The 25,302-nt window shown below is 50.3% G+C and overlaps 1 protein-coding gene across 12 annotated transcripts in view; it reads right to left on the reverse strand.

The window, feature by feature from the left end:
- ANKRD17 (ankyrin repeat domain 17) overlaps nucleotides 1-25,302 on the reverse strand; it is a 1,008,651-nt gene that overhangs the window by 75,698 nt on the left and 907,651 nt on the right. For 4 of the 12 annotated variants that reach the window (XM_085636340.1, XM_085636315.1, XM_085636385.1 and 1 more), the window contains one exon: nucleotides 3,812-4,084. In XM_085636340.1, the coding sequence (XP_085492466.1) occupies nucleotides 3,812-4,084 (273 nt within the window). Of the gene's footprint in view, nucleotides 1-3,811; nucleotides 4,088-25,302 lie in introns of all 12 variants that reach the window. The other 8 variants (XM_085636333.1, XM_085636308.1, XM_085636380.1 and 5 more) reach the window with 3 other exon arrangements.

The following is a 25,302-nucleotide window of genomic DNA, read 5'->3' on the forward strand; positions in this document are numbered from 1 at the left end:
GAAGCGCCGTGGTCCGATGGAGTGAAACCCCTTAGGGCCGCACCCCGACGACACCACATCTACAAGACCTGAAGCCAAACCAAGCACGTCTTGAAGACCGTAGACATTCGCACACTGTTCCCAAAAAGAAACGCAAAGCGTGAAAAGAAGGCCTGAAAACAGGCCAGCAACACGATCCGGGTCCGCGTTGCACGCGGAAAAGAAGGAAACTGACATCAGCGCGCCGGTGTGGGGCTTATGTGACCTCGCTGATGTCACGTCCGCGGAAGACGGCGGGCGGAATTGCGTGGTGCCGCCCCCCGGTGCGCAGAGATGCTGGGACAAGAACTTTTTTCCGGGTCCAGTCTCACACCGGGGGATAATTCTACGTTAAACCCTTTGATGCTCATGACGGAATGGTTCCGTCATGAGCATCGGCGCCCCTGTGCTCATGACGGAACCATTCCGTCATGAGGCCGGGGGCACGAAATCCCTCTGCAGCAGACAGCAGAGGGATTTCTATTTAATCCCTGTGACCTTGGGAGCTGGGGAAGAGCTTCCTCAGCTCCCGAGGCCCCCTCCCTGGTTTCTCTGCCATGAATATCAGTGCGCAAGTCGTGCTGTCTTCATTGCACAGAAACCGAAACTGAAATGAGCCTTTAGGCTCATTTCAGTTTCACTTTCTATGTGCTCAGGGGTCTATCTCAGCCCCCCAGGCACGTAGAAAGACGGGAGATGTATCATTGGAAAAAGGGAGAATCTCCCCTTTCCAATGGTACCCCTCCCCACCCCTGCCCAGGAGGGCGATCCCCAAGCAGGGATCCACCCACCAGACACCAGGGAGGGGGGGGGGAACAGCCCGTGGGCAAGGGCCTTTGCTCCCCCCATGCAAAAATTGCCTAAATTCAGTCTTTCTGTCCCCCCTGGGGGGCAGATGGGGCAGTATCCCCCAATCTGCCCCCGGAGGGTAGAAAGCGCACTAAACACCAGGGATTTTTTTGGGTGCGATTTTTTTAGGGTGGGGGCTGCCCGAAATGGGCACGCCAATGCCCCCATCCCCCTGCCACCATCACAGCCTTTCTGCCCCCCCGGGGGGCAGATGAGGGCAGTAGCCCAGTAGACGCCAGGGATTATTTGGGCAAATTTTAATTCGAGTGGGGGTATTGGTATGCCCGTTTTAGGCAGCCCCCACCCTAATTAAAATTTGCCCAAAAAACTCCCTGGCATCTTATTGCCTGTTAGCCCCCCCTGGGGGGCAGATGGGGGCATTAGGGGGGGGGGGGGGAAGAAAAAGCCTACTAGACACCAGGGATTTTTTTAGGCAAATTTTAATTAGGGTGGTGGCTGCCCAAAACAGGCATGCCCATGCCCCCACCTCCTCCCCCGCAAAAATGACAGCCTTCCTGCCTCCCCTGGGGGCAGATGGGTCAGTCGCCACCAATCTGCCCCCAGGGAGGGCAAAAAGCCCAGTAGACGCCAGGGATTTTTTGGGCAATTTTTAAATAGGGTGGGAGCTGCCCAAAACCAATGCCCCCACCCCCACCCGCAACAATTACAGCCTTTCTGGCCCCCCCCCCCATGGGGGGAAGATGAGGGCACCCAATTTGCCCCCCCGGGGGACGAAAAGCCCACCACATGCCAACGATTACGCTGGCAAAGTGCCTAGATGTAGTTTTTGAAGCCTAGCTCTGCTGGCACCTAGGGAAACCTACCAAACTCACACATTTCTGAAAACTCGACACCCAGGGGATTCCAGGGAGGTATGGCTTGCGTGGATCCCCGAACGTTTCCTTACCCAGAATCCCATGCAAACCTCAAAAATTACTTTTTTCACACGTTTTTGTGTGGGAAAGTTGTGGCATCACCAGGCTGACACAAATTTAATACCACCCAGCGTTCCACCTGATCTCCCGATAAAAATGGTGCCTCACTCGTGTGGGAGGCCCAAGTACCCGCAACAGGCAAGGGCCCAAAACGTATTGAGGCGACATCAAAATTGCCTATCACCAAACAATCTGGTTTTGCAAGGGCTGTCGCCTGGGTTTTTGGCCCCGTGCTCGGCGGCCATCTAGGGAAACCTACCAAACCCTTGCATTTCTGAAAACTAGACATCCGGGGGATTCCAGGGAGCAAAAAAAAGATAATTTTTCATTGTGAAAATGTGGTGTGCTCACGTTGGGTTTTGAGCCATTTCCTGTCGTGGGCACTATGCCTACCCACACAAGTGAGGTACCATTTTTATCGGGAGACTTAGGGTAATTCAGATTTGTAAAACAACTGTTATTACCTATTGACTTTCGATGCATTTCTGCCTTCCAAATGAAAGACATTGTGTAAAAAAGAAGTCATTTTGAAAAATGACCAATAATTCTCAAGCTAGTATGAGTATTTCCAATTTCGAAAATGTGCAAATATCTACTGTTTCTAAACTCTATAATTTGTTCCCATTTCAGAAATACATAGGTGTCTTTCATACCAATTTTTCCATGTATACATTTTCCCACAATAATTGCTATATACCCGGTCCATAATAAAAAGCCATTGCAAATTGCTGCTCAGTTTTTGACTCTGGGTTCGTCGGGTTCTTGGTGAACCTACAAGTCCTATATATCCCCACAACCAGAAACGTCCAGCGGATGTAACGGTATATTGCTTTCAAAGAGCTGTCATAATTAGAAGAAGTTACAGGTGAAAACGTTGACACAAAAGGCTGTTTTTTTCAACTAATTTTCAATTTTTCCTATATTTAACTTTTAGTTTCTATAAAGAAACCTTAAAGGAGCTACACAAATGACCCCTTGCTGAATTCCGAATTTTGTCTACTTTTCTAAAATGTATAGCTTTCCAGGATCCATTATTGCTTTCATACCCATTTTTACCATTAACTGGAAGGAGGTTAAAAGCACAAAAAATAGCAGAAATATGCTATGTCCCAGAAAAATGCCAAAACTGTGTAAAAAATGTTGGTTTTCTGACAAAAATCTGTCATTCCCTAAAAGCTGGGAAAATGGTGATTTCAACCCCACAAACCCTTTTTTGATACCATTTGCAGGGAAAAACCCAGACGCTTTCATTTGCAGCCCTTTTTCCCATTTTTCAGCAAAAAAACAAAATTTAGCTGTATTTTGGCAAATTTCTGGGACCCCTCCAGGGGAATCCACAAACCCTGGGTACCTTTAAAATCCCCATGATGTTGGAAGAAAAGGACGCAAATTTGGCGTGGATACCTTGTGGTCAAAAAGTTTCAGGGGTCTAAGCGCGCACTACCCCAAATAGCCAAAAAAAGGCTTAGCACGGGGGGGGGGGGGGTCGTCGAGGGAGAAAGGCCTAGCAGCGAAGGGGTTAAGGAATCTGCGGCTAGTAGTCTCTATCAGATAAACACATTAGAAGTGTAAGACCCAGATTGCATTTTGGCATGATAGGGGAAGGCAGAAACATATTGGTAAGGGCCTTCAGACACCTCAAAACTACTGGTGACTTGAAGACGACAATTAGTTCAAAAGACACAGAAATGTCAATAAGGCAGATAAGTAGCCCTTAACTATTTTAATGATGAGTTTATGTAATACGTTGCTACAACCCAGTGCGGGTCCCAGATTTGGTCCCTAGATTGACTAGTGCTTTTTCTTCAACTACAATAAATTTTGACCTTGATAACCTAAGTATTTTGCTAATGACCCCATAGGAGCCACTGTCTTCCATGAATATGTAACATTACGTAGGTTCCTAGAGATATTGCTTAGCCTCTCATTTCCTTTACTATCATAAAAAGCAGGACAGGCAGTAGTTTCATACCGTTTTTAACTTTTGCATAAATAAAATGAGTTATTACCATTTGGCAGATACTGCTCCATACCTGGGCCACCACCCATTCCTTCAAAAGACCAGATGCCACTGTGTCCCACTGGAGTAGCCAAATTGCTCCCAATTGCAGAGGGTGTTGATGTTCCAGTTTGCCTAATCCGTGCAGATCGCTCAGTCCCAATTGGTACAGGAACCTTTCTATCCAACGGTGTAGAAGTTTGCTTTTCTGAACCTATGGATCCTGTGGCAGGCGCAGGAGAGGATGTCCTGGCCCCTGAGCTCACTGAAGAGGCTGGAGATTCTGCTGGGAAAAATGGTGCTAGATTTAATATTGTAACTTTCTCCATCCTTTTCCCAAGCAATATCAGTTGACACAAACCAACCATCAACTACAGAATAACACCACATTTAATGACATTGATTGGTAAATGTCCACCAAAATAACTACTGGCACCCACACCAGTTAATCCATGCCCTGGAATTATAAACCAATTTCTACAGTCTCATGACCTGAGATTACTTGAGATTTTCAAGCACTACTTAACATAAAAGAAGCATCCACTTAATACTCTATGAATATTAATTGAAATATAAGAATCTCTAAACTATTTAATACGTGAGTGTACACTTGAAAACGTAACAGAGTATAAACTAGCTGAGTTTTCAAAATGTTAGGATTGGTGTGAACTGCCAATTTTTTGGTCTACAGGTGCAGATACACATTTATATTAAGCTCTTGGAAAAAGCATGATCCCATGGGTGTCATTTAATTGAATATATCTTATGCATTAAATGTTGAAATAAATCTTGTATGCATACACAAACCACTGATAACCTTCTGTGAATCTAAACTGTGAATGCTATGAATGTCTTGTTGCAGAGACCAGATGTTTGATGCACAAGAATATTAAAGCACTTCACTACTTCCAAAGGCAAAAAGTCACCTCTACTGATCTTAACAATTTGGTATGGCTCCAATTTAGACTTTGTGTCCCACAAGCGCCTGATCATTTTTCACCATCTACAGATGCTCCACTGATTCTGTACTGACTTGACATATTACCACACAGAACTACAGCAAGCTAGAGTAGGAAACCCCAAGGTCATGAGATTACAATAACATACATGAACCCAAAAACCTTCTATATCATGCCTCACAGCTTAGCCTGCAATATAAAAAGTGGGATGTAGGGTTAGTGACCTGCCAAGCTCCGATTTTGGTAAAGCGAATAAGAAGCACAGCCTAAATAATAGGGCATGACATGGTGAACCTTTATGAAGACAAAACTACGCAGCCCAAATTTTCTTACCTACAGATATCTCAGCTAGACATATGCTTTTGAAACAATATGGCCTATACTTGAATTGGGATGCCACTCTGACAATCAATGGCAGTTTTAAACACGCCAAAAGAAACAAAGGTACTTAACACTTGAGCATAACTATGTAATTCTTCAGAGAGGTAAATTTGAAAAGCCAATCAGTAAGGTACAGAGAAAAATGCTTTATGGCTTTTTTCAAAGCAGCAATCGTACTGCTTTAAAAAAATGCACAAACAACTATTTCCCTACACTAATTCACTACTAATACTTTTTTGGTTCCAGAGTAGCATGCCACTTGCCGAAAAGCAGATACCAAAATACATTCTGCATTCTTTTTTCAACATTTGTCACTGGCATTGGGAAAACAATTTTTTTTAAGTATCTGTCACACTCTTGTGACTGTCCCTTTCCAGCTGAAGGACATCAGGGTGACAACAGGCAAAGGTCGTCAAGTGGATGGTCAGCAATTTAATTCAGTCTGCATCATGATCCCCAATACGAATATATTTGAAGCTTCATCAGTGGCTTGCAGTGATGAAAATAATATACTTGAGAAATTGCTGTGAATATTGCAAAAAGTAGTGAGAAGTTCTAAGTGCTAAGCCACTCACTATCTCCCAGGGATCGTAGAGTGGGTGATTAATTCCATGTGCAGTCCTAAGAAGAAGTGAGAAGCAGTTCCAAGTATTCATTCATATAAACCCCATCAATACCATTAGTTGGTGCTGTATGGGAGGAATATTAACCGTCGCAAAAAAGCTTGTCCCAATAATTGGCAAAGGGACAGCTTTCAATCTTCTCTAAACCCATGAAAGAGACTAATCTAAAAGAGAAGGAATAAACTTCTAACTACTATAAGTGTCATGCCACAGGTAATCCCAGCACCATAAGATACTACATAGAAGAGCACCTGATATGATGCTTCCTGTGTGTGTACAGAACATTGCAGTGTCTTATTTTGGAGCGTTCTCTGCCCTGAAGTACAAGTGCTTCTTTTGATCTATACAATTCTTGAAAGGAGAGCCAACCTCCATTAGTTTAGAAGGTTCTAGTCTGGAAATTGTTTCTTCCGCTGAAAACTGTTTCAGAATTTCTCATCTTGACTGGATGGAGTGCTTGTGCATTGTAATATTGCTTTATCACATTAAAGGAGGAAAGGAAAATGTTAACTACAATCTGTTTGAAGCTTGTAGTGTGTAGATTGACAGGAGGTGCACAGTCCTGCTATTCAGAGCTGGGTTTGAACACAACACTAGAAGACAGAAGATACTGCAAATAGAACCTTGTCCACACTGGTGACTAGGCAAGACATTTAAATTACACTGGCATATTTTGCATGCTTCAGGAATTTCGTGTTGTGAAATTACGTCTTTAAGCTGCATCATGTATTTGTGCAGCCATTCATAACAAAATTATAATGCAGGAGTGTGAGAACAAGCACACAATCAGAATACAAGCAACTGTTCATGACACTTGCATTTTCAAGAGCTATCTTTTCTTTTAGAGCCAAAATTGACGTAAAACACTACGTGTTAAAATGAAGGGTGAAATGACAGATTTGCATTTAGCATAATTATGCATCATTTTGTGCAATATTCCTGACATTTAGCCTAATTATGAGAACGTTATGAACTTTTCACACCCCTAGAACTGATGAGATGCTGCCTTTGATATTTGAACCACTGACTAGAGGAAGAGAAGTCTTTCATTCTATTGAAGTAGCGGTACATGGTTCTGATCAGACTTGGAGTATGAAGGATACAAATAAAGATAATTCAATAAAACCACCATTGAGTTCATGTTAAAGTCAACTGGGATCCGTGAATGGAGGTCAGTAACAACTTAAATACAAGGACCAAAAGGAAAAGGTTACTTACCCTGTAAGCATCATTTCATGGCATGCAGTGCTGAAGATTCACATGCTGTGCATACTCTTACCATCTAGTGTTGGGCTCTGACGTACACAAGTTGTTTTTCTTCGAAGTCTTTCCTGTCATGAAGTATAGTGACTCCATCTATTGATGGCAATGCGCAAGGTCATCGACTCCATTGTTAGAGATTTTTTACACACCAAGGGTGAGGATGTAGATGGAGCATAGAGATACAAAAAAGGTGACCATGTGAAGGAAAATTAAAGATGAAAGAAAATTATCTGCAACATCGAAAGGCTTCCAGGGAGAAGGGTGGGCGAATGTGCATCTGCAGCACTACATGCCACGAACAGATGCTTACAGAGTAACATTTTCTGTTCGTGGGATGTGTAACCATAGATGCACATGCTGTGGATAGATTGTATAGAAGTCCACCCTAAGGCGGTGGCTAACCCAAGGATGGTGCAGAAGATTAGAAAAGTGTGTGTAGAGCAGCCTGGCCAATGAGAGCTTGTTGGCAAGCTAAGACATCCACACTAATGTTTAGTAAAAGCGTGGGAAGTAGACCAGGTAGCTGCCTTGAAGTCAGCTATAGGACTATTACTCAAGAAAGACATTGAAGCTCCTTTTTTTAAAGGTTTGAGTGGGGTCTGGGAAGGACAGGCAGAGGTCATTTGGTTTTGAAGGACAGGCTACTTACCTTTGGTAATGCCTTATCTGGTAGAGACATGATCTAGACGCACATTCCTTACCTATGAATTTTCCAGGCGTCAGACTGGATTCAGAAGATTTTTCTTTAAACAATACCACTGTGCCCGCAGGTGGCGTCGGTCGGCTCCATGCGATGTCATCAGCGCTAGAAGTGACGTCCACCTGACCAATACAGACACCACCTCCGTGCACGGACGTCAGTTACTTCTCACAACTTTCCACACCAGAAACGCGAACCTATGAAGAGTACGGACATTGGTGTTTTTTTAAGAAACTAGGTCCCTGAAAGGGAACAGTCCTGACTCTAGAAACAAGTCAGCCGCGGAGGATGGGGGGAATCTGCAGTTAAATGATGTCTCTACCAGATAAGGCATTTCCAAAGGTAAGTAACTTGTTCATACAATAGAGACATCAAGCCCCAGATTCCTTACCTATGAATAGATACCCAAGCAATGCCATCCACGGAGGAGGGACTGCAGATAAGGTTACACCAGAAAATCCTGCAGGACTGAGAGGCCAAAGTGGCTGTCCATGCGGACTTGAATATCCAGGCAGTAATGTTTTGGAAACGTTTGTAGGGATGCCCGACATGTCCAATACTGGGACTCCACGTTGCAATGCAGTGGTATCAGCCTTCTCTCTGGTAGAATGAGCCCTTAAGCCTACAGGAGGATGCTTCTTGGCCAGGGCATAGCAAATTTTGATGCAGAGGACGACTGCTAGGAGAATGTCCTGTTCTGCACCGCACAACCTTTCTTCATTCCAATGTACCCCACGAAGAGATGGTCGTCCATCAGGACCTCTTTTGTGCAGTCAAGGTAGAACGATAAGGCTCTTTTTGGATCCAGGCGGTGGAGTCGCCCCACTTCTGCAGAAGGATGTAGAGGTATGTAGAAAGTGGGCTAGGTGACAGACTGCACTACATGAAATGGAGTTACCACTTCCGGAAGAAAAAGAGGCCCTAGTGCGAAGCACCAACTTTCCAGGAAATATTGGGAGAAAGAGGGGCTTGAACGATAAGGCCTTAAGCTCACTCATCTTCCAGGCAGATGTAATTGCCACTAAGGAGGCTGTTTTGATGGTGAGAAGCTGGAGGGGGCAAGTTATGCAGGGAGTCAAAAGGAGCGCACATTAGGAAAGTTAGAACCAAATTAAGGTCCCACTGAGGCATATTGATAGGGGCAGGTGGGAACATATATACAAGGCCTTTCAAACATCTATGTATAGGGTTGGTCTGGCAGCCTCAGGAAGGCAGACAAAGTCCAAAGATACCCTTTCAAGGTGGCAAGGGACAAAATAAAAAGCAAAATATCAGAAAGGGAAGCAGAAAGAGGGTAAACATACTTTTCTGTACAATATATTCCAAATTTGTTGCACCAGCAGGCATATACCGTCTTAGTGGAGGGATGCCTGGCAGCCAGAATAAAATTGCAAGCTTCCGGAGGAAGGTCGCACAATGTCAACTGTCGCCGCTCAATCTCCACGCATCAAGTTGACAGGTACGGGTGATGGACCGTCGCCTGCTGTGACAGAAGATCCTCTAGAAGCGAATGCCTGATTGAAGGACTGATGTTCATTTGCAGAAGCTCGGGAATCCAGACTCTCGGTGCCCAGTTGGGAACCGAGAGGATGACTTGGGCCCAGTCGTTCCTGATCTTCTTGAGAATTCTGGGCAGGAGTTGTATGGGCGGAAAGGAGTACAGGAGGCCTGAGCTCCACTTGAGGCGAAGAACAAGTTACTTACCTTCGGTAACGATGTATCTGTAAGAAACATTAGTTAGATTCCTCACCTTAGAATATCCCCAGGCGTCAGGCTGGATCCGGAAAGATTTTTGTAGCAATACCCCTTGCGCGTCGCTAGGCGTCGTCTGCGGCTCCGCGTCCGTCGTCGTGCGCCGGAATGACGTCGGAGTACTTAGACGCCGCCCTCGCGCGCTGACGTCAGTTCTTATACATAGCTTTCCGCGCCAGGGACGCTGAGCCATGCAAGAGACCGACACTGGTGCCAAAAAATCTAGGGCCCTGAAAGGGAGAACCTTAACCCTAGATGTCGGTTCGCAGAACGGGGAGGCTGGGTGGGTCGGTGAGGAATCTAACTAATGTTTCTTACAGATACATCGTTACCGAAGGTAAGTAACTTGTTCATCTGAAAGAACCACGTTAATTAGATTCCTCACCTTCGAATAGATACCCCAGCAATACCAACCCCGGAGGTGGGCCTGCGAACCAAGATCACACCAGAAAGTCCTGGAGAACAGAACGGCCAAAGTGGCCATCTCTCCGGACTTGGCTGTCCAGGCAATAGTGCTTGGCAAACGTGTGCAGTGAAGCCCACGTCGCCGCCTGACAGATGTCCTGCAAGGGGATTCCCCGTCCCAGGGCAGTTGTCGCCGCTGTGGCCCGGGTGGAATGGGCTCGCAGCCCAACAGGAGGGACCTTTTTCGCCAAAGAATAGCAGAGTCTAATACACAACACGACCCATCGCGAGATGGTCCGCTTGTGCACAGCTTTACCCTTTTTCGCACCTACATATCCAACAAAAAGTTGGTCGTCCACCCAGAACTGGTTTGTGCGGGCAAAATAAAATGACAGCGCACAATTTGGGTCCAGACGGTGGAGTCTCTCTTCATCTTTTGAAGGATGCGGAGGCGGAAAGAAGGTGGGCAGCGTGACAGATTGCCCGATGTGAAAGGGAGTCACGACTTTAGGAAGGAAAGAAGGACGGGTCCGGAGGACAACCTTATCCGGATGAACCGAAAGGAAGGGAGGCTTAGCTGACAGAGCCTGGAGCTCACTCACCTAGCGGAGGTGATGGCCACCAGGAAGGCAGTTTTCAGAGTCAGTAGACGAAGTGGACAGTTGTGAAGGGGCTCAAAGGGAGCGCACATCAGAAAAGTAAGAACAGGTTCAAGTCCCACTGAGGCATTACGAATGGAACAGGAGGGAACATATGAGTAATGCCCTTGAGGAAACGGGAGACAACAGGGGACTTGAAAAGAGAAGGCTGATCAGGAAGCCTTAAGATAACAGAGATTGCAGTAAGATAACCCTTCAAGGTGCCCAGAGCAGAGCCCTGCTGGGCCAAAGAAAGAGGAGAACCTCAGAAAGAGGGGCAGAAAGGGGATCCACAGCCTTTGCTGTGCACCAGGCGTATACCGTCTTTGTGGAGGGACGCCTGGCTGCCAGAATAACATTACAGACTTCAGGAGGCAAGTCAAATGGCATCAACTGCCGTCGCTCAATCTCCACGCATGGAGGTGGAGGCTGGACAGGTTCGGGTGGAGGACCGTCCTCTGCTGCTGCGACAGAAGGTCCTTCTGAAGAGGCAGTCGTATCGGGGGATCGATGGACATACTGAGTAGCTCGGGATACCAGTACCTTTGTGCCCAATCCGGAGCCACCAAGATGACTTGGGCCCGGTCGCGCCTGGTCTTCTTCAGCACTCTGGGCAGAAGTGGTGTAGGCGTACAACAGACCGCAACTCCACTCGCGACAAAAAGCGTCTCCGAGCGAGTGCCGCCTTGGAAATTTCAACGCGCAGAACTGCTGACAGTGCGCGTTCTCTTCGGTGGCGAATAGATCTAACCAAGGCTCTCCCCACTGCAGAAAGAGACCTTGCGCCACGCCCGAGTTCAGACGCCATTCGTGATCCATCATGCACCAGCGTCTTAGTTCGTCTGCTCTGGCGTTCAGAGAGCCCGCCAGATGTTGAACCACCAGGGTGATGCCCTGATGTTCCAGCCATGTCCAGAGGCACAGAGCCTCCTGACAAAGGGTCCACGACCCCACCCCGCCCTGTTTGTTGCAATAACACATGGCGGTGGTGTTGTCCGTGAACACCTGCACGACACTTCCCCGGACAGAGGGAAGGAAGGCTTTCAGTGCAAGTCGGATCGCCCTCAGCTCCAATAGGTTGATATGGAGCCGAGTCTCCGGCGGAGCCCAGAGTCCTCTGATCTCCGTCTCTCCCATATGGCGCCCCCCATCCCAGGAGGGACGCATCCGTCACTACGACATGCTCCGGTTGGGGTAGGGAGAGGGATCTGCCGCTGACCCAATCGCGATTCGTGAGCCACCACTGCAGCTGGTTTGCAGTGCCCTCCGAGATCAGGACATGGTCGGACAGGTTGCCTCGATGCTGGGCCCACTGAAACTTCAGGTCCCACTGCAGAGCCCGCATCCGCCACCTGGCGTGAGGTACCAACAGGATGCAGGAGGCCATCAGCCCCAGAAGCCGCAGCACCAACCTGACCGAAACCCAGGACAGAGGCCGGAAGATGGAAATCAGGGCCTGAATGTTCCGGACCCGCTGTTCCGGCGGATAGACCCGGAACTGCGCTGAATCGAGAACCGCTCCAATGAAAAGGAGCTTCTGGGAGGGACTCAGGTGCGACTTCGGCACATTGATGGAAAACCCCAGCGAGTGCAGGAGGTCGGCCGTAGTCTGGAGGTGGGAGACGACCTGCTGGGGCGAGCCCGCCTTCAACAGCCAGTCGTCGAGATAGGGGAAGACTGGAAGCCCTGATCTGCGCAGATGCGCTGCGACCACCGCCATCACTTTCGTGAACACCCGAGGGGCACTGGTGAGGCCGAAGGGGAGCACGGTGAACTGAAAGTGCTCCTGACCCACCGTGAACCGCAGGTAACACCGGTGGGCCGGCAGGACGGGGATGTGTAAATAAGCGTCCTGCAAGTCCAACGCTACCATCCAGTCTCCAGGGTCTAGGGCAGCCAGAACCTGAGCTAAAGTGAGCATCTTGAACCGGTCCTTCTGGAGGAAGGCGTTGACGCTCCTGAGGTCCAAGATCGGGCGTAGGCCCCCTTTGCCCTTCTTGGGAACCAGAAAATAGTTGGAACAACAACCACGACCTACTTCTGGACCAGAAACGCACTCGACGGCCTCTTTGGCCAAGAGGGCCGAAACTTCCTCTCGTAGAAGATGCAAATGATCCCCCGACATACGGTGGTTCAGCGGTGGCATGGCTGGAAGGGTCGTCTCGAAGGGGATGGAGTAGCCCCTTCGGACGATTTGCAGCACCCACCTGTCCGACGTGATGGCGCGCCAGTGGAGCAGGTGATGGCGAACTCTGCCGCCCACTGGCGTTGAATGGGCCTGAAAGCTCGGACTAGGAGGGCTTTGAGGCGGATGCTGCCGGGGTGGATGTGGACTGACCGGCACGTTGACCTCCAGTACCGCCTCGGCGGAATCCACGTCCGCGTGCAGGTTGGTTCTGCGGCCGGTGGCTGGGCGGACGTGAGGAGGCGCCCCTTCCTTGGCCACGAAAGGCGGAAGTTTGCGGCCGCGGGCCGAAAGACCCAAGGACTTGGCCGTGGCCCGGGAGTCCTTGAACCGAGCCAGCGCACTGCCCGCCTTCTCACCAAAAAGAGGCGAGTGCCATCAAAGGGCATGTCCATGAGGGAACTCTGGACATCCCCCGAAAATTACGTGGACCTCAGCCAGGCGTGACGCCGAAGCACCACCGTGGTGGAAATCGCCCGACCCAGCAAGTCCGTGGTGTCAAGTCCACACCGTATGGCATGCCGTGCTGCATCTCGACCGTCAGCAAGTGCTTGAGTGAGTCGTGTTCGGGCCTCCACCGGGCACAAGGGCAGCACGTCCTCCACCGTATCCCACAGAGAGTGGGAATAACGGTCCAAAAGGCAAGCGGTATTTAAAGACCGCTGTCCCAAACTCAGGGACAAGAACAGTTTCTTGCCAAACTGTTCCAACCTCTTGGATTCCCGATCCGGAAGAGCGGACGGGAAGGAGGATTGGGAGGTTGAGGCCTGGATAACCAGACTCTCGGGGTGGGGTGTTGGGAGAGGAAACTGGGGTCGCCCGGAGCAGGGCGGTGGCGCCGGGCAACGTTCCGGTCCACAGGAGGGACTGTGGAGGGCTTGGACCAATTGCCCTGCAGAACGTCAATGAGGGCCTCATTAAACTGCAGCAGAGGCTCAGTGGAGCTTGCTGTCGGTTGAAAGACCTCAGTGAGGACGTTAGTCCTCACGGCCACAGCAGGCAACTCGAGCCCTAGGGCTTCGGCCGCCTTGCGCAGCACCACTGAGAAGGCTGCACCCTCCTCCGAGGCCACAGTCGGAGGAGAGATGAAACCAGCGTCCGGGGAGGTATCCAGACCGCAGGCATCCCCCAATTCCTCTGCCCAGTCCTGAGAAAGTTGGGCCTGAGCGGCTATAGGGTCATCAGACCCCTCCCTGTCGCCCTCGTCATCCGATTCCCGATAAACAGGAGGAACGATCGGAGCTGGGCAGTAGATGAAGCGTTCACCAATCGGCGCCGGGCGGCGCCGCGGTCGGGCACCGGACCGGGGCTAAACTGGGGAAGGATGTCGTCCGGGGACGGCGTCGGAGGTGGAACCGGTGTCGGCGCCAGCGGAGGAGGCGTCGTGAGGTCGACCGGCGCCGACCGAGATCCAGGCCTGGAACCCTCAGGGACCTGCGGCATCGGGGCCTGAGCCGTCGCCGGCGCCGCCGGCACGCGAGGTCGCCCAGTCGAACCTGCGGAGCCCGAAGGCGCGCCTACAGGCGTCGATGGCGGAGCCAGGCCCCTCATGGCCGAGAGGAAGGCACTGACTTCCGCCGGAGTCGCGTCAGTCCCAGGGACCGGCGGGTATGGGGACGGACGCGTCTCCTGCGGCTCCAACGGAGCCGCGGGGGTGGGACCACCCTGACCCTCGGCCGAGTCGCGCTACCGGCGAGGGGAGTCCGAAGAGCGATGTCGTCTCTTGGACTTCTTGGAGTGCTTCGACTTACCCGAAGACCCAGACGAGCGATGATGATGGCTGCGGCTCCGCGATCGGTCCTTGGACCTCCTCCTTGGCCGGGACCGAGAGCGGCGCGGAGCCGAGTGCCGAAGCTCGAGAAGCATACGAGACCGGTCCCGCCTAGCTTCCGATGTCAAGGCCTGGCAATCGAGGCACGACTCCGCGTCATGGTCGGCCCCCAGGCAATAAAGGCACCGGTGATGGTGATCCGTCACCGACATCAGGCGATGACAGGCGACACAGGCTTTAAAACCAGGCATCCTACCGGCACCAGAGTCGAGTCGATAGACCAAAAAGAGTCAAAAAATGACTAGGGGTAAGCTCTTCCCGGATCGGCGCTTACTGGCGCGGAAAAAAGAAGAACTGACGTCAGCGCGCGAGGGCGGCGTCTAAGTACTCCGACGACGTCATTCTGGTGCACGACGCCGGACGCGAAGCCGCAGACGACGCCTAGCGACGCGCAAGGGGTATTGCTACAAAAATCTTTACGGATCCAGCCTGACGCCTGGGGATATTCTAAGGTGAGGAATCTAACTAACGTGTTTCTTTCAGATAAGCGTCTCAGAGTGAGAGCTACCTTGAAAACTCCAGCACAGAAAACTGCTACATTGCGCATTCTATGTGGAGGCGAACAGATCTAACCTAAGCTCTCCACACTACTGAAAGAGAACTTGCACCACTTTCCAGATGGAGATGCCCACTCGTGATCCGCTAGGCATTGACGGCTGGGTTCATCCGCCCTGGCGTCGCGGGAACCTGCCAGGTGCTGTACCACCAGGGATATGCCCTGCTGTTCCAGCCATGTCCAGTGACTCAGGGCCTCCTGATAACGAGTCCACGACCCCACTCCACCATTTTTATTGCAGTTATAGGAAGCTGGCTCTGTATATACTATACCATAGTAAGATATAGTGTGCACAGAGTCCAGTGGATCCTCAGAGGCAAAGAAGATAATACTAAAAGCTCTATTTGTGGTAGTAGGCTTATCATGGGCTGTGTCAAGCATTTGTTGTACAAACTCAGGCAAGAAATGATTAAACAGACTGAAAGACTGAATGCAAGACCAATTGTTTTATATAAAAGGTTATTACTTTATTATATTTTAGAACCAAGAGGAACTAAGTTGCAAGAATAGCAATATTTTTCAAGATGCATTAGGAATTGTTTTGCAAGGCAGTAAAAGTTCTTAACAGTACTAGAAATTCTTTGGTATTGTCAATCAGAAACCGCAGAACATAGCTACAAAGATAGTAATTTAAATGCAATAGGAAGAAATGCAACGCAATCCTATGGAAGGAAAACAGACATATGCGTTCACAGGTAAGTACTCGATTTACACATCCACTCTTCGGAGGTATGGACCAACACGGGGCCGGGGTCAGATCAAAGTAGGTACTGCACTATCAGCGGCACTGTGGCGGCCGGGTGCAGAGGTCACTGGCCCAATGTTAGTCAATGGAGACTGGGGGCACCCACAAAATGTGAGGTTTGCAGTTAAGTACCAGTGATTTTAAGGCACAGGCCCTGGGAGTTATAACAAGCACAGGGGGAAGGCCACAAGGCAGCATCAACCTTACATCACCAGTGGCAATGGGGCGGCCTGGAGTAGAGGTCACTGGTATAAGTCAGATTTGACTGGGGGCACCCACAAAAGGTGCTGTTTGTAGGTAGGTGGTACCTGCAGTTTCAGCGGACAGGACCTGGGGTTAAAGTGAGCATGGTGGGGAGCACAAGACAGCACCAAGCTACACCACCAGCTTCACTGGGGCAGCCGGGTCCCGGGTGCAAATCAGCATATGGCACCCAATGATCTTCAATGGGGAATCTCGGTCGCAAAAAGAGGCTGCAGACTCGGACCAGGAGACTGGATGAAGGTGAGCACCAGCTGGACAGGCAAGTTAAAATGTCGAGGGAGGTCTGGGCACCGTTGGTTGGGCTTAGGATGCAGGTGTACCTTTTGTTGTCAGATATTCTTTGTCAGAGCCAGTCGTGAACAGGGGGACCTTTTGTGTAGAGGTTGCTGGTGACTTTGTGGGGTCCAGGAGAGGTCAGCCACTGATGGAGTCAAGGTCTGGATCGTGGGGGAGACATAACTTGACAGGTATGCTACTCAAGACTCTGGCCGTAGGCGTCAGGTGCAGTGTGGGCAGGGGTAGCAGATCCACTTGGATCCGGAGTATTTGCCGCTGAAGTTTTCCAGACAGGGACGCTGTCCTCAGGAGATCTGGCCTTAGTTGAAGGGTGGCAGTCTTCCTGGGGTTCTTGGAAGTCACTGGCCACACAACAGTTGTCGTCTTCTTTACATGGTCTTGGAGTAGGAGACAGGCCACTACGGCTAAGGCCAAATCAGTTGTCTTCAAGCTCAGCAGCACAGCGTCTTCTTTGTCCATTTCTTAGGTCGCAGGAATCTGAGGATCAAGGTTCAGGTGTGTCCCTAAACACAGTATTTAGGGGCGTTACAGGTACTGATAGCCAACGGGCTACTTGCCTTGTAGGGTGACTACACCCTTTACACGTCCCCTCCCTTTGGGGAGGGGCATGCCCTTAACTCGATTGGGTAGAATCCTTTCATTCAAGATGGAGGATTTCCTAAGGAGGTGCTCACCTCGCTCCAGGGCACAATAGGGGTGGTCCTGGCAGAGTGGGGACACATCTCTCATGACTACTCATTTTCCAGCTGACCTTGCCGCCAAAAGTGGGGTTTGGTCAAGGGGGCGGGCATCTCCACTAGCTGGAGACGCCCTGGCTAGCATAACAATGGGCAGGCAGCCTTTGAAGCTCACCGCCGTGAATGCTGTTCCTGCTGTGGGGGTAGGTGAGAAGCAACTCCACCCAAGCAGGCTTTGTTCCTGACCCACGAGAGCACAAGGGCATCCACCTCAGGGGGTCAGAAACATGTCTGTGTGTGGTGCTGGCCAGACAGCTAGATACGAGGGAGTTGGTAGTTTTTCAGGGGGAACTTCTAAAATGCTGTAGGAATCTGGCTCTGTATATACTATACCAAAGTACGGTATAGTGTGCACAGAGTCCCGGGAGTCCCCAGAGGTATAGCAGAGGCTAAATTAGTTAAGTACTAAAAGCTCTTTGCGGTAATGTGGGCAAGAGATTAGGTGTGTTAAGCATTTATTGCATACACTCACTCAAAGCTCATGGCACACACTCAGACTGAATCCAGACCAATTAGTAAAGTATAAAAAAATATATAGTTATTGTTTATTTTCTAGAACCAAGAAGGTCTTGGTACAGGTAAGTAAAATATACTTTCAATCATAGAACATTTCAAGAATTGAAATTGGGAATTAATTTGCAATCATAACAGGTTTGTAGTGGTTCAAAAAGCAGTTCACATTACACAGAAATTACTTTTGGAATACTTTTGGATTACTTTTAGATTACATTGACTACTCATGGTGGTATGCCTAGATACCATGCCGGGGGTTATCACAATACAAGGTAAGTAAGACTTTTTAAGGTTTGCAGCGTAGTTACTTTTTCTCCATACTAAATAGCAGTCAACAACATTTTTGGAACAAAAACTCTTAACATTGGTTTCTATGAGAGAAAAACGGTTATCGGTTTCATAGGTAAGTAATCGACATATGAGTGGGAGTTTTGGGGGGTTAGGACTAAGGTTCCCCAAGGTCTAGGTGGGCACTCAAAGTGCACCACCAGCAACACTAGAGTGGCTGGATGCAGAGTACAGGATGCCAATGTTAGTTAATGGGGCACTTCGGTTGGGGGCTGCTCACGGACAGGCCACTCTGTGGGATGGGTATGCCCACACGTGGGTCCCTTGCTTACTGTGCCACTGGATTCAAGCTGGCCTGGCTGAAGAAGGGTGACATACCCTGAAACCGGTCTCAAGATGCTTGTTTCCGGTCCAGGGAGGACCTGGCCTGGCAGTTCGGTCTGGACTGTTTCCATGGGGCACAGGTTCAAGACTGATTTGCATATGGCTGGGTCCAAACTGGGGTGGCGTAATGGGCAGAAGAACGATGGATTTAACCCACATCTTTTGACTGGGGGAGAATGTTTGCATTGTCAGCATTCCATCCATCATTTGTTTGCTGTAACACTGTCTCGGGAGTCAAGCTTCTCGGGTTAAGGTCAGAGCATAGGGAGTCACAGGTTGGCAGAAATGCCACAGCCCCAGACGCTCAGGGGCAGCCGAGAGGAGGGTGCTTAGGAGGGGTCAGGAGCCTAATGCAATCCTATGAAGGTTGCCAGTTTTGGATTTAGGCTGTAGGCTCGGTCCAGTAAGTCTTCCAGGAGGATGGGCAGGTAAATTGGAAGGATCTGGGACGTAGGTGCACCTCATGTCCTCTTTTCCAGGGCGCAGGGCAGACCGATCCAGTGGTGCCTTTTGAGGTCGGATTTCACCTTACCGGGCGACACGTGGTGGGGGTCTTGTGCAGAGGCTGCAGGCAACGTCAGGGCGTCCTGGAGTGGTCAACACACGGTGGACACAAACACTGGAGAGCTGGAGGGGACCTTGCTGAAGCCGGTGGGCCACTTGGACTAGGTCTGTAGGCGACGAGTGCAGTGGTGGTTCCAGGCATCGGGTTTCTTTGTCCTCAGCAGGCTTAGAGCTTTTCCTTGTTGTTTCTTTTGAACAGAGATGCTGTTTGTAGGATATATGGTCTTTGTTGAAGGCAGTCAGTCCTCCCAGGGGTTCTGAAGGTCGCTGGCTGCAGGACAAGTCGGCTTTTGGCGTAGGATCTCCAGAAACTGCAGACGGGTTGGTAGGGCTGGGCCCAAGTCAGTTCTTCGCTGTAGTCTCGTCTGCTGTGCTATGACTTCTGTTATTCTTCGTAGGCTGCAGGAATCTGAGGAAACAAGGTTCAGGGTCACATCAAAATACTAAATTTAGGGGCGTTTACAGGAGTGTGAAGGTTGGGACCAATGGCTACCTTCCTTGCGGTGGGTACACCCCCTATTATGCCACGCTCCAGTAGGTTGGGGGCCTGAGCCGCTCTCTAATTAGCTGGGTCCCCTCATCTTCAAAATGGAGGGCACTGAGATGTGTGCTTCACCTCTCCTCCCCAACCTGATGGGTGGGGTTGGTAAAGGTGGGCACATCTCTCCTCCTAAATATGTTTCCACGCAGGTCATTAGGAGTTGGTCGAATTTCAGGGGGCATCTCTAAGATGCCCTCTGTTGTGCATTTTACATTAAATCCCTGTGAGAAAGTGGCTCTGTATATACTGTTCCTTAATAGGTACAGGGTGTACAGAGTCCACAGACCCCAAGGGTTTAACAAAGGTTAAAGTTAGATATAACCTTACTCTCCAAAGTGGTAGCCTGGTCGAGCAGTAAGGCAGTATCAGAGGACGTGTAAAGGATTTGTTGTACACACTCAGTCAGCAAATGGTCTCACACACTCAATAACTGAACTCTAGGCCAATGGTTTGGATATAAAAAAAAATATGCTTGTTTTATTTTAGAACCAACACTTGGAATTAAAGGAATATGCTACTTACCAGTATGCATCAGTTCTTGGCATGTAGAGCTGCAGAGTTGTACACTTAGCATAGATCGCCATCTGGTGTTGGGCCCGGATGTTTGCAGTTTGTTTTTGTTCTTTGGACAGTCTTTGGAAGTCACAAGTTCGGTGACTCCTCCTTCGGTCCGTACTGCGCATGGGCTTCGGCTCAATCCTCAGATTGTTTTTCGCTAACAGGGAAATGATGGAGCGTAGTAATAACAGTGAGAAACCCATGTGTGTTGTATCTAAATAAGATGGACTGGAACGGATACAGGTAGCCGGGGAGGCGGGTGGGCGTGTACAACTCTGCAGCTCTACATGCCAAGAACAGATGCATACTGGTAAGTAGCATATTCCGTTCGAGGCATATGAGCTGCAGATTGTACACTTAGCATAGATTATATAGCAGTACCCAACCTTAGCGGCGACCACCGGTATCCGTTGCAGCAGTTTGAAAAAGTGTCTTTAGTACAGCCTGGCCCACACTAGCTTGCTGCTTGGAATGCACATCTACACAGTAAGTTATCCCGAAACCCGAGCCATGTCTCGGGCGATATTTTAAAACCCGGGACATGTATCGGGTCTAGAGATCATCAGTTGAACAAGTACTTACTTGCACCCACTGGGGTGAGCCACTCAAGAACTCCATCAGAGATCATCAGTTCAACAAGTACTTACTTGCACCCACTGGGGTGAACCACTCAAGAACTTCATGTACCAGCTTCCCTAGGGGCGACCCGGAGGAGGGGCTAGCGGAGTGCGGTCCATTGCGATTGTTTCTAAAAATGGCTCCCTCGAGCTTTGAGCTGACGAGCTCCTGGACGACGCACCTGCGTGCCTGTGCGGGCACTGAGGCCTTTGACGGTTGCTTGGCGGCCCTCTCTTCCACCCCTAACTATTTTCTCTACTGATGAGGGAAGTTATCCCGAAACCCGAGCCATGTCTCGGGCGATATTTTAAAACCCGGGACATGTATCGGGTCTAGAGATCATCAGTTGAACAAGTACTTACTTGCACCCACTGGGGTGAGCCACTCAAGAACTCCATCAGAGATCATCAGTTCAACAAGTACTTACTTGCACCCACTGGGGTGAACCACTCAAGAACTTCATGTACCAGCTTCCCTAGGGGCGACCCGGAGGAGGGGCTAGCGGAGTGCGGTCCATTGCGATTGTTTCTAAAAATGGCTCCCTCGAGCTTTGAGCTGACGAGCTCCTGGACGACGCACCTGCGTGCCTGTGCGGGCACTGAGGCCTTTGACGGTTGCTTGGCGGCCCTCTCTTCCACCCCTAACTATTTTCTCTACTGATGAGGGAAGTTATCCCGAAACCCGAGCCATGTCTCGGGCGATATTTTAAAACCCGGGACATGTATCGGGTCTAGAGATCATCAGTTGAACAAGTACTTACTTGCACCCACTGGGGTGAGCCACTCAAGAACTCCATCAGAGATCATCAGTTCAACAAGTACTTACTTGCACCCACTGGGGTGAACCACTCAAGAACTTCATGTACCAGCTTCCCTAGGGGCGACCCGGAGGAGGGGCTAGCGGAGTGCGGTCCATTGCGATTGTTTCTAAAAATGGCTCCCTCGAGCTTTGAGCTGGCGAGCTCCTGGACGACGCACCTGCGTGCCTGTGCGGGCACTGAGGCCTTTGACGGTTGCTTGGCGGCCCTCTCTTCCACCCCTAACTATTTTCTCTACTGATGAGGGAAGTTATCCCGAAACCCGAGCCATGTCTCGGGCGATATTTTAAAACCCGGGACATGTATCGGGTCTAGAGATCATCAGTTGAACAAGTACTTACTTGCACCCACTGGGGTGAGCCACTCAAGAACTCCATCAGAGATCATCAGTTCAACAAGTACTTACTTGCACCCACTGGGGTGAACCACTCAAGAACTTCATGTACCAGCTTCCCTAGGGGCGACCCGGAGGAGGGGCTAGCGGAGTGCGGTCCATTGCGATTGTTTCTAAAAATGGCTCCCTCGAGCTTTGAGCTGACGAGCTCCTGGACGACGCACCTGCGTGCCTGTGCGGGCACTGAGGCCTTTGACGGTTGCTTGGCGGCCCTCTCTTCCACCCCTAACTATTTTCTCTACTGATGAGGGAAGTTATCCCGAAACCCGAGCCATGTCTCGGGCGATATTTTAAAACCCGGGACATGTATCGGGTCTAGAGATCATCAGTTGAACAAGTACTTACTTGCACCCACTGGGGTGAGCCACTCAAGAACTCCATCAGAGATCATCAGTTCAACAAGTACTTACTTGCACCCACTGGGGTGAACCACTCAAGAACTTCATGTACCAGCTTCCCTAGGGGCGACCCGGAGGAGGGGCTAGCGGAGTGCGGTCCATTGCGATTGTTTCTAAAAATGGCTCCCTCGAGCTTTGAGCTGACGAGCTCCTGGACGACGCACCTGCGTGCCTGTGCGGGCACTGAGGCCTTTGACGGTTGCTTGGCGGCCCTCTCTTCCACCCCTAACTATTTTCTCTACTGATGAGGGAAGTTATCCCGAAACCCGAGCCATGTCTCGGGCGATATTTTAAAACCCGGGACATGTATCGGGTCTAGAGATCATCAGTTGAACAAGTACTTACTTGCACCCACTGGGGTGAGCCACTCAAGAACTCCATCAGAGATCATCAGTTCAACAAGTACTTACTTGCACCCACTGGGGTGAACCACTCAAGAACTTCATGTACCAGCTTCCCTAGGGGCGACCCGGAGGAGGGGCTAGCGGAGTGCGGTCCATTGCGATTGTTTCTAAAAATGGCTCCCTCGAGCTTTGAGCTGACGAGCTCCTGGACGACGCACCTGCGTGCCTGTGCGGGCACTGAGGCCTTTGACGGTTGCTTGGCGGCCCTCTCTTCCACCCCTAACTATTTTCTCTACTGATGAGGGAAGTTATCCCGAAACCCGAGCCATGTCTCGGGCGATATTTTAAAACCCGGGACATGTATCGGGTCTAGAGATCATCAGTTGAACAAGTACTTACTTGCACCCACTGGGGTGAGCCACTCAAGAACTCCATCAGAGATCATCAGTTCAACAAGTACTTACTTGCACCCACTGGGGTGAACCACTCAAGAACTTCATGTACCAGCTTCCCTAGGGGCGACCCGGAGGAGGGGCTAGCGGAGTGCGGTCCATTGCGATTGTTTCTAAAAATGGCTCCCTCGAGCTTTGAGCTGACGAGCTCCTGGACGACGCACCTGCGTGCCTGTGCGGGCACTGAGGCCTTTGACGGTTGCTTGGCGGCCCTCTCTTCCACCCCTAACTATTTTCTCTACTGATGAGGGAAGTTATCCCGAAACCCGAGCCATGTCTCGGGCGATATTTTAAAACCCGGGACATGTATCGGGTCTAGAGATCATCAGTTGAACAAGTACTTACTTGCACCCACTGGGGTGAGCCACTCAAGAACTCCATCAGAGATCATCAGTTCAACAAGTACTTACTTGCACCCACTGGGGTGAACCACTCAAGAACTTCATGTACCAGCTTCCCTAGGGGCGACCCGGAGGAGGGGCTAGCGGAGTGCGGTCCATTGCGATTGTTTCTAAAAATGGCTCCCTCGAGCTTTGAGCTGACGAGCTCCTGGACGACGCACCTGCGTGCCTGTGCGGGCACTGAGGCCTTTGACGGTTGCTTGGCGGCCCTCTCTTCCACCCCTAACTATTTTCTCTACTGATGAGGGAAGTTATCCCGAAACCCGAGCCATGTCTCGGGCGATATTTTAAAACCCGGGACATGTATCGGGTCTAGAGATCATCAGTTGAACAAGTACTTACTTGCACCCACTGGGGTGAGCCACTCAAGAACTCCATCAGAGATCATCAGTTCAACAAGTACTTACTTGCACCCACTGGGGTGAACCACTCAAGAACTTCATGTACCAGCTTCCCTAGGGGCGACCCGGAGGAGGGGCTAGCGGAGTGCGGTCCATTGCGATTGTTTCTAAAAATGGCTCCCTCGAGCTTTGAGCTGACGAGCTCCTGGACGACGCACCTGCGTGCCTGTGCGGGCACTGAGGCCTTTGACGGTTGCTTGGCGGCCCTCTCTTCCACCCCTAACTATTTTCTCTACTGATGAGGGAAGTTATCCCGAAACCCGAGCCATGTCTCGGGCGATATTTTAAAACCCGGGACATGTATCGGGTCTAGAGATCATCAGTTGAACAAGTACTTACTTGCACCCACTGGGGTGAGCCACTCAAGAACTCCATCAGAGATCATCAGTTCAACAAGTACTTACTTGCACCCACTGGGGTGAACCACTCAAGAACTTCATGTACCAGCTTCCCTAGGGGCGACCCGGAGGAGGGGCTAGCGGAGTGCGGTCCATTGCGATTGTTTCTAAAAATGGCTCCCTCGAGCTTTGAGCTGACGAGCTCCTGGACGACGCACCTGCGTGCCTGTGCGGGCACTGAGGCCTTTGACGGTTGCTTGGCGGCCCTCTCTTCCACCCCTAACTATTTTCTCTACTGATGAGGGAAGTTATCCCGAAACCCGAGCCATGTCTCGGGCGATATTTTAAAACCCGGGACATGTATCGGGTCTAGAGATCATCAGTTGAACAAGTACTTACTTGCACCCACTGGGGTGAGCCACTCAAGAACTCCATCAGAGATCATCAGTTCAACAAGTACTTACTTGCACCCACTGGGGTGAACCACTCAAGAACTTCATGTACCAGCTTCCCTAGGGGCGACCCGGAGGAGGGGCTAGCGGAGTGCGGTCCATTGCGATTGTTTCTAAAAATGGCTCCCTCGAGCTTTGAGCTGACGAGCTCCTGGACGACGCACCTGCGTGCCTGTGCGGGCACTGAGGCCTTTGACGGTTGCTTGGCGGCCCTCTCTTCCACCCCTAACTATTTTCTCTACTGATGAGGGAAGTTATCCCGAAACCCGAGCCATGTCTCGGGCGATATTTTAAAACCCGGGACATGTATCGGGTCTAGAGATCATCAGTTGAACAAGTACTTACTTGCACCCACTGGGGTGAGCCACTCAAGAACTCCATCAGAGATCATCAGTTCAACAAGTACTTACTTGCACCCACTGGGGTGAACCACTCAAGAACTTCATGTACCAGCTTCCCTAGGGGCGACCCGGAGGAGGGGCTAGCGGAGTGCGGTCCATTGCGATTGTTTCTAAAAATGGCTCCCTCGAGCTTTGAGCTGACGAGCTCCTGGACGACGCACCTGCGTGCCTGTGCGGGCACTGAGGCCTTTGACGGTTGCTTGGCGGCCCTCTCTTCCACCCCTAACTATTTTCTCTACTGATGAGGGAAGTTATCCCGAAACCCGAGCCATGTCTCGGGCGATATTTTAAAACCCGGGAC

This window comes from Triturus cristatus, chromosome 2_1 (assembly GCF_964204655.1).
Source record: "Triturus cristatus chromosome 2_1, aTriCri1.1, whole genome shotgun sequence".
NCBI classification, from domain to species: domain Eukaryota; kingdom Metazoa; phylum Chordata; class Amphibia; order Caudata; family Salamandridae; genus Triturus; species Triturus cristatus.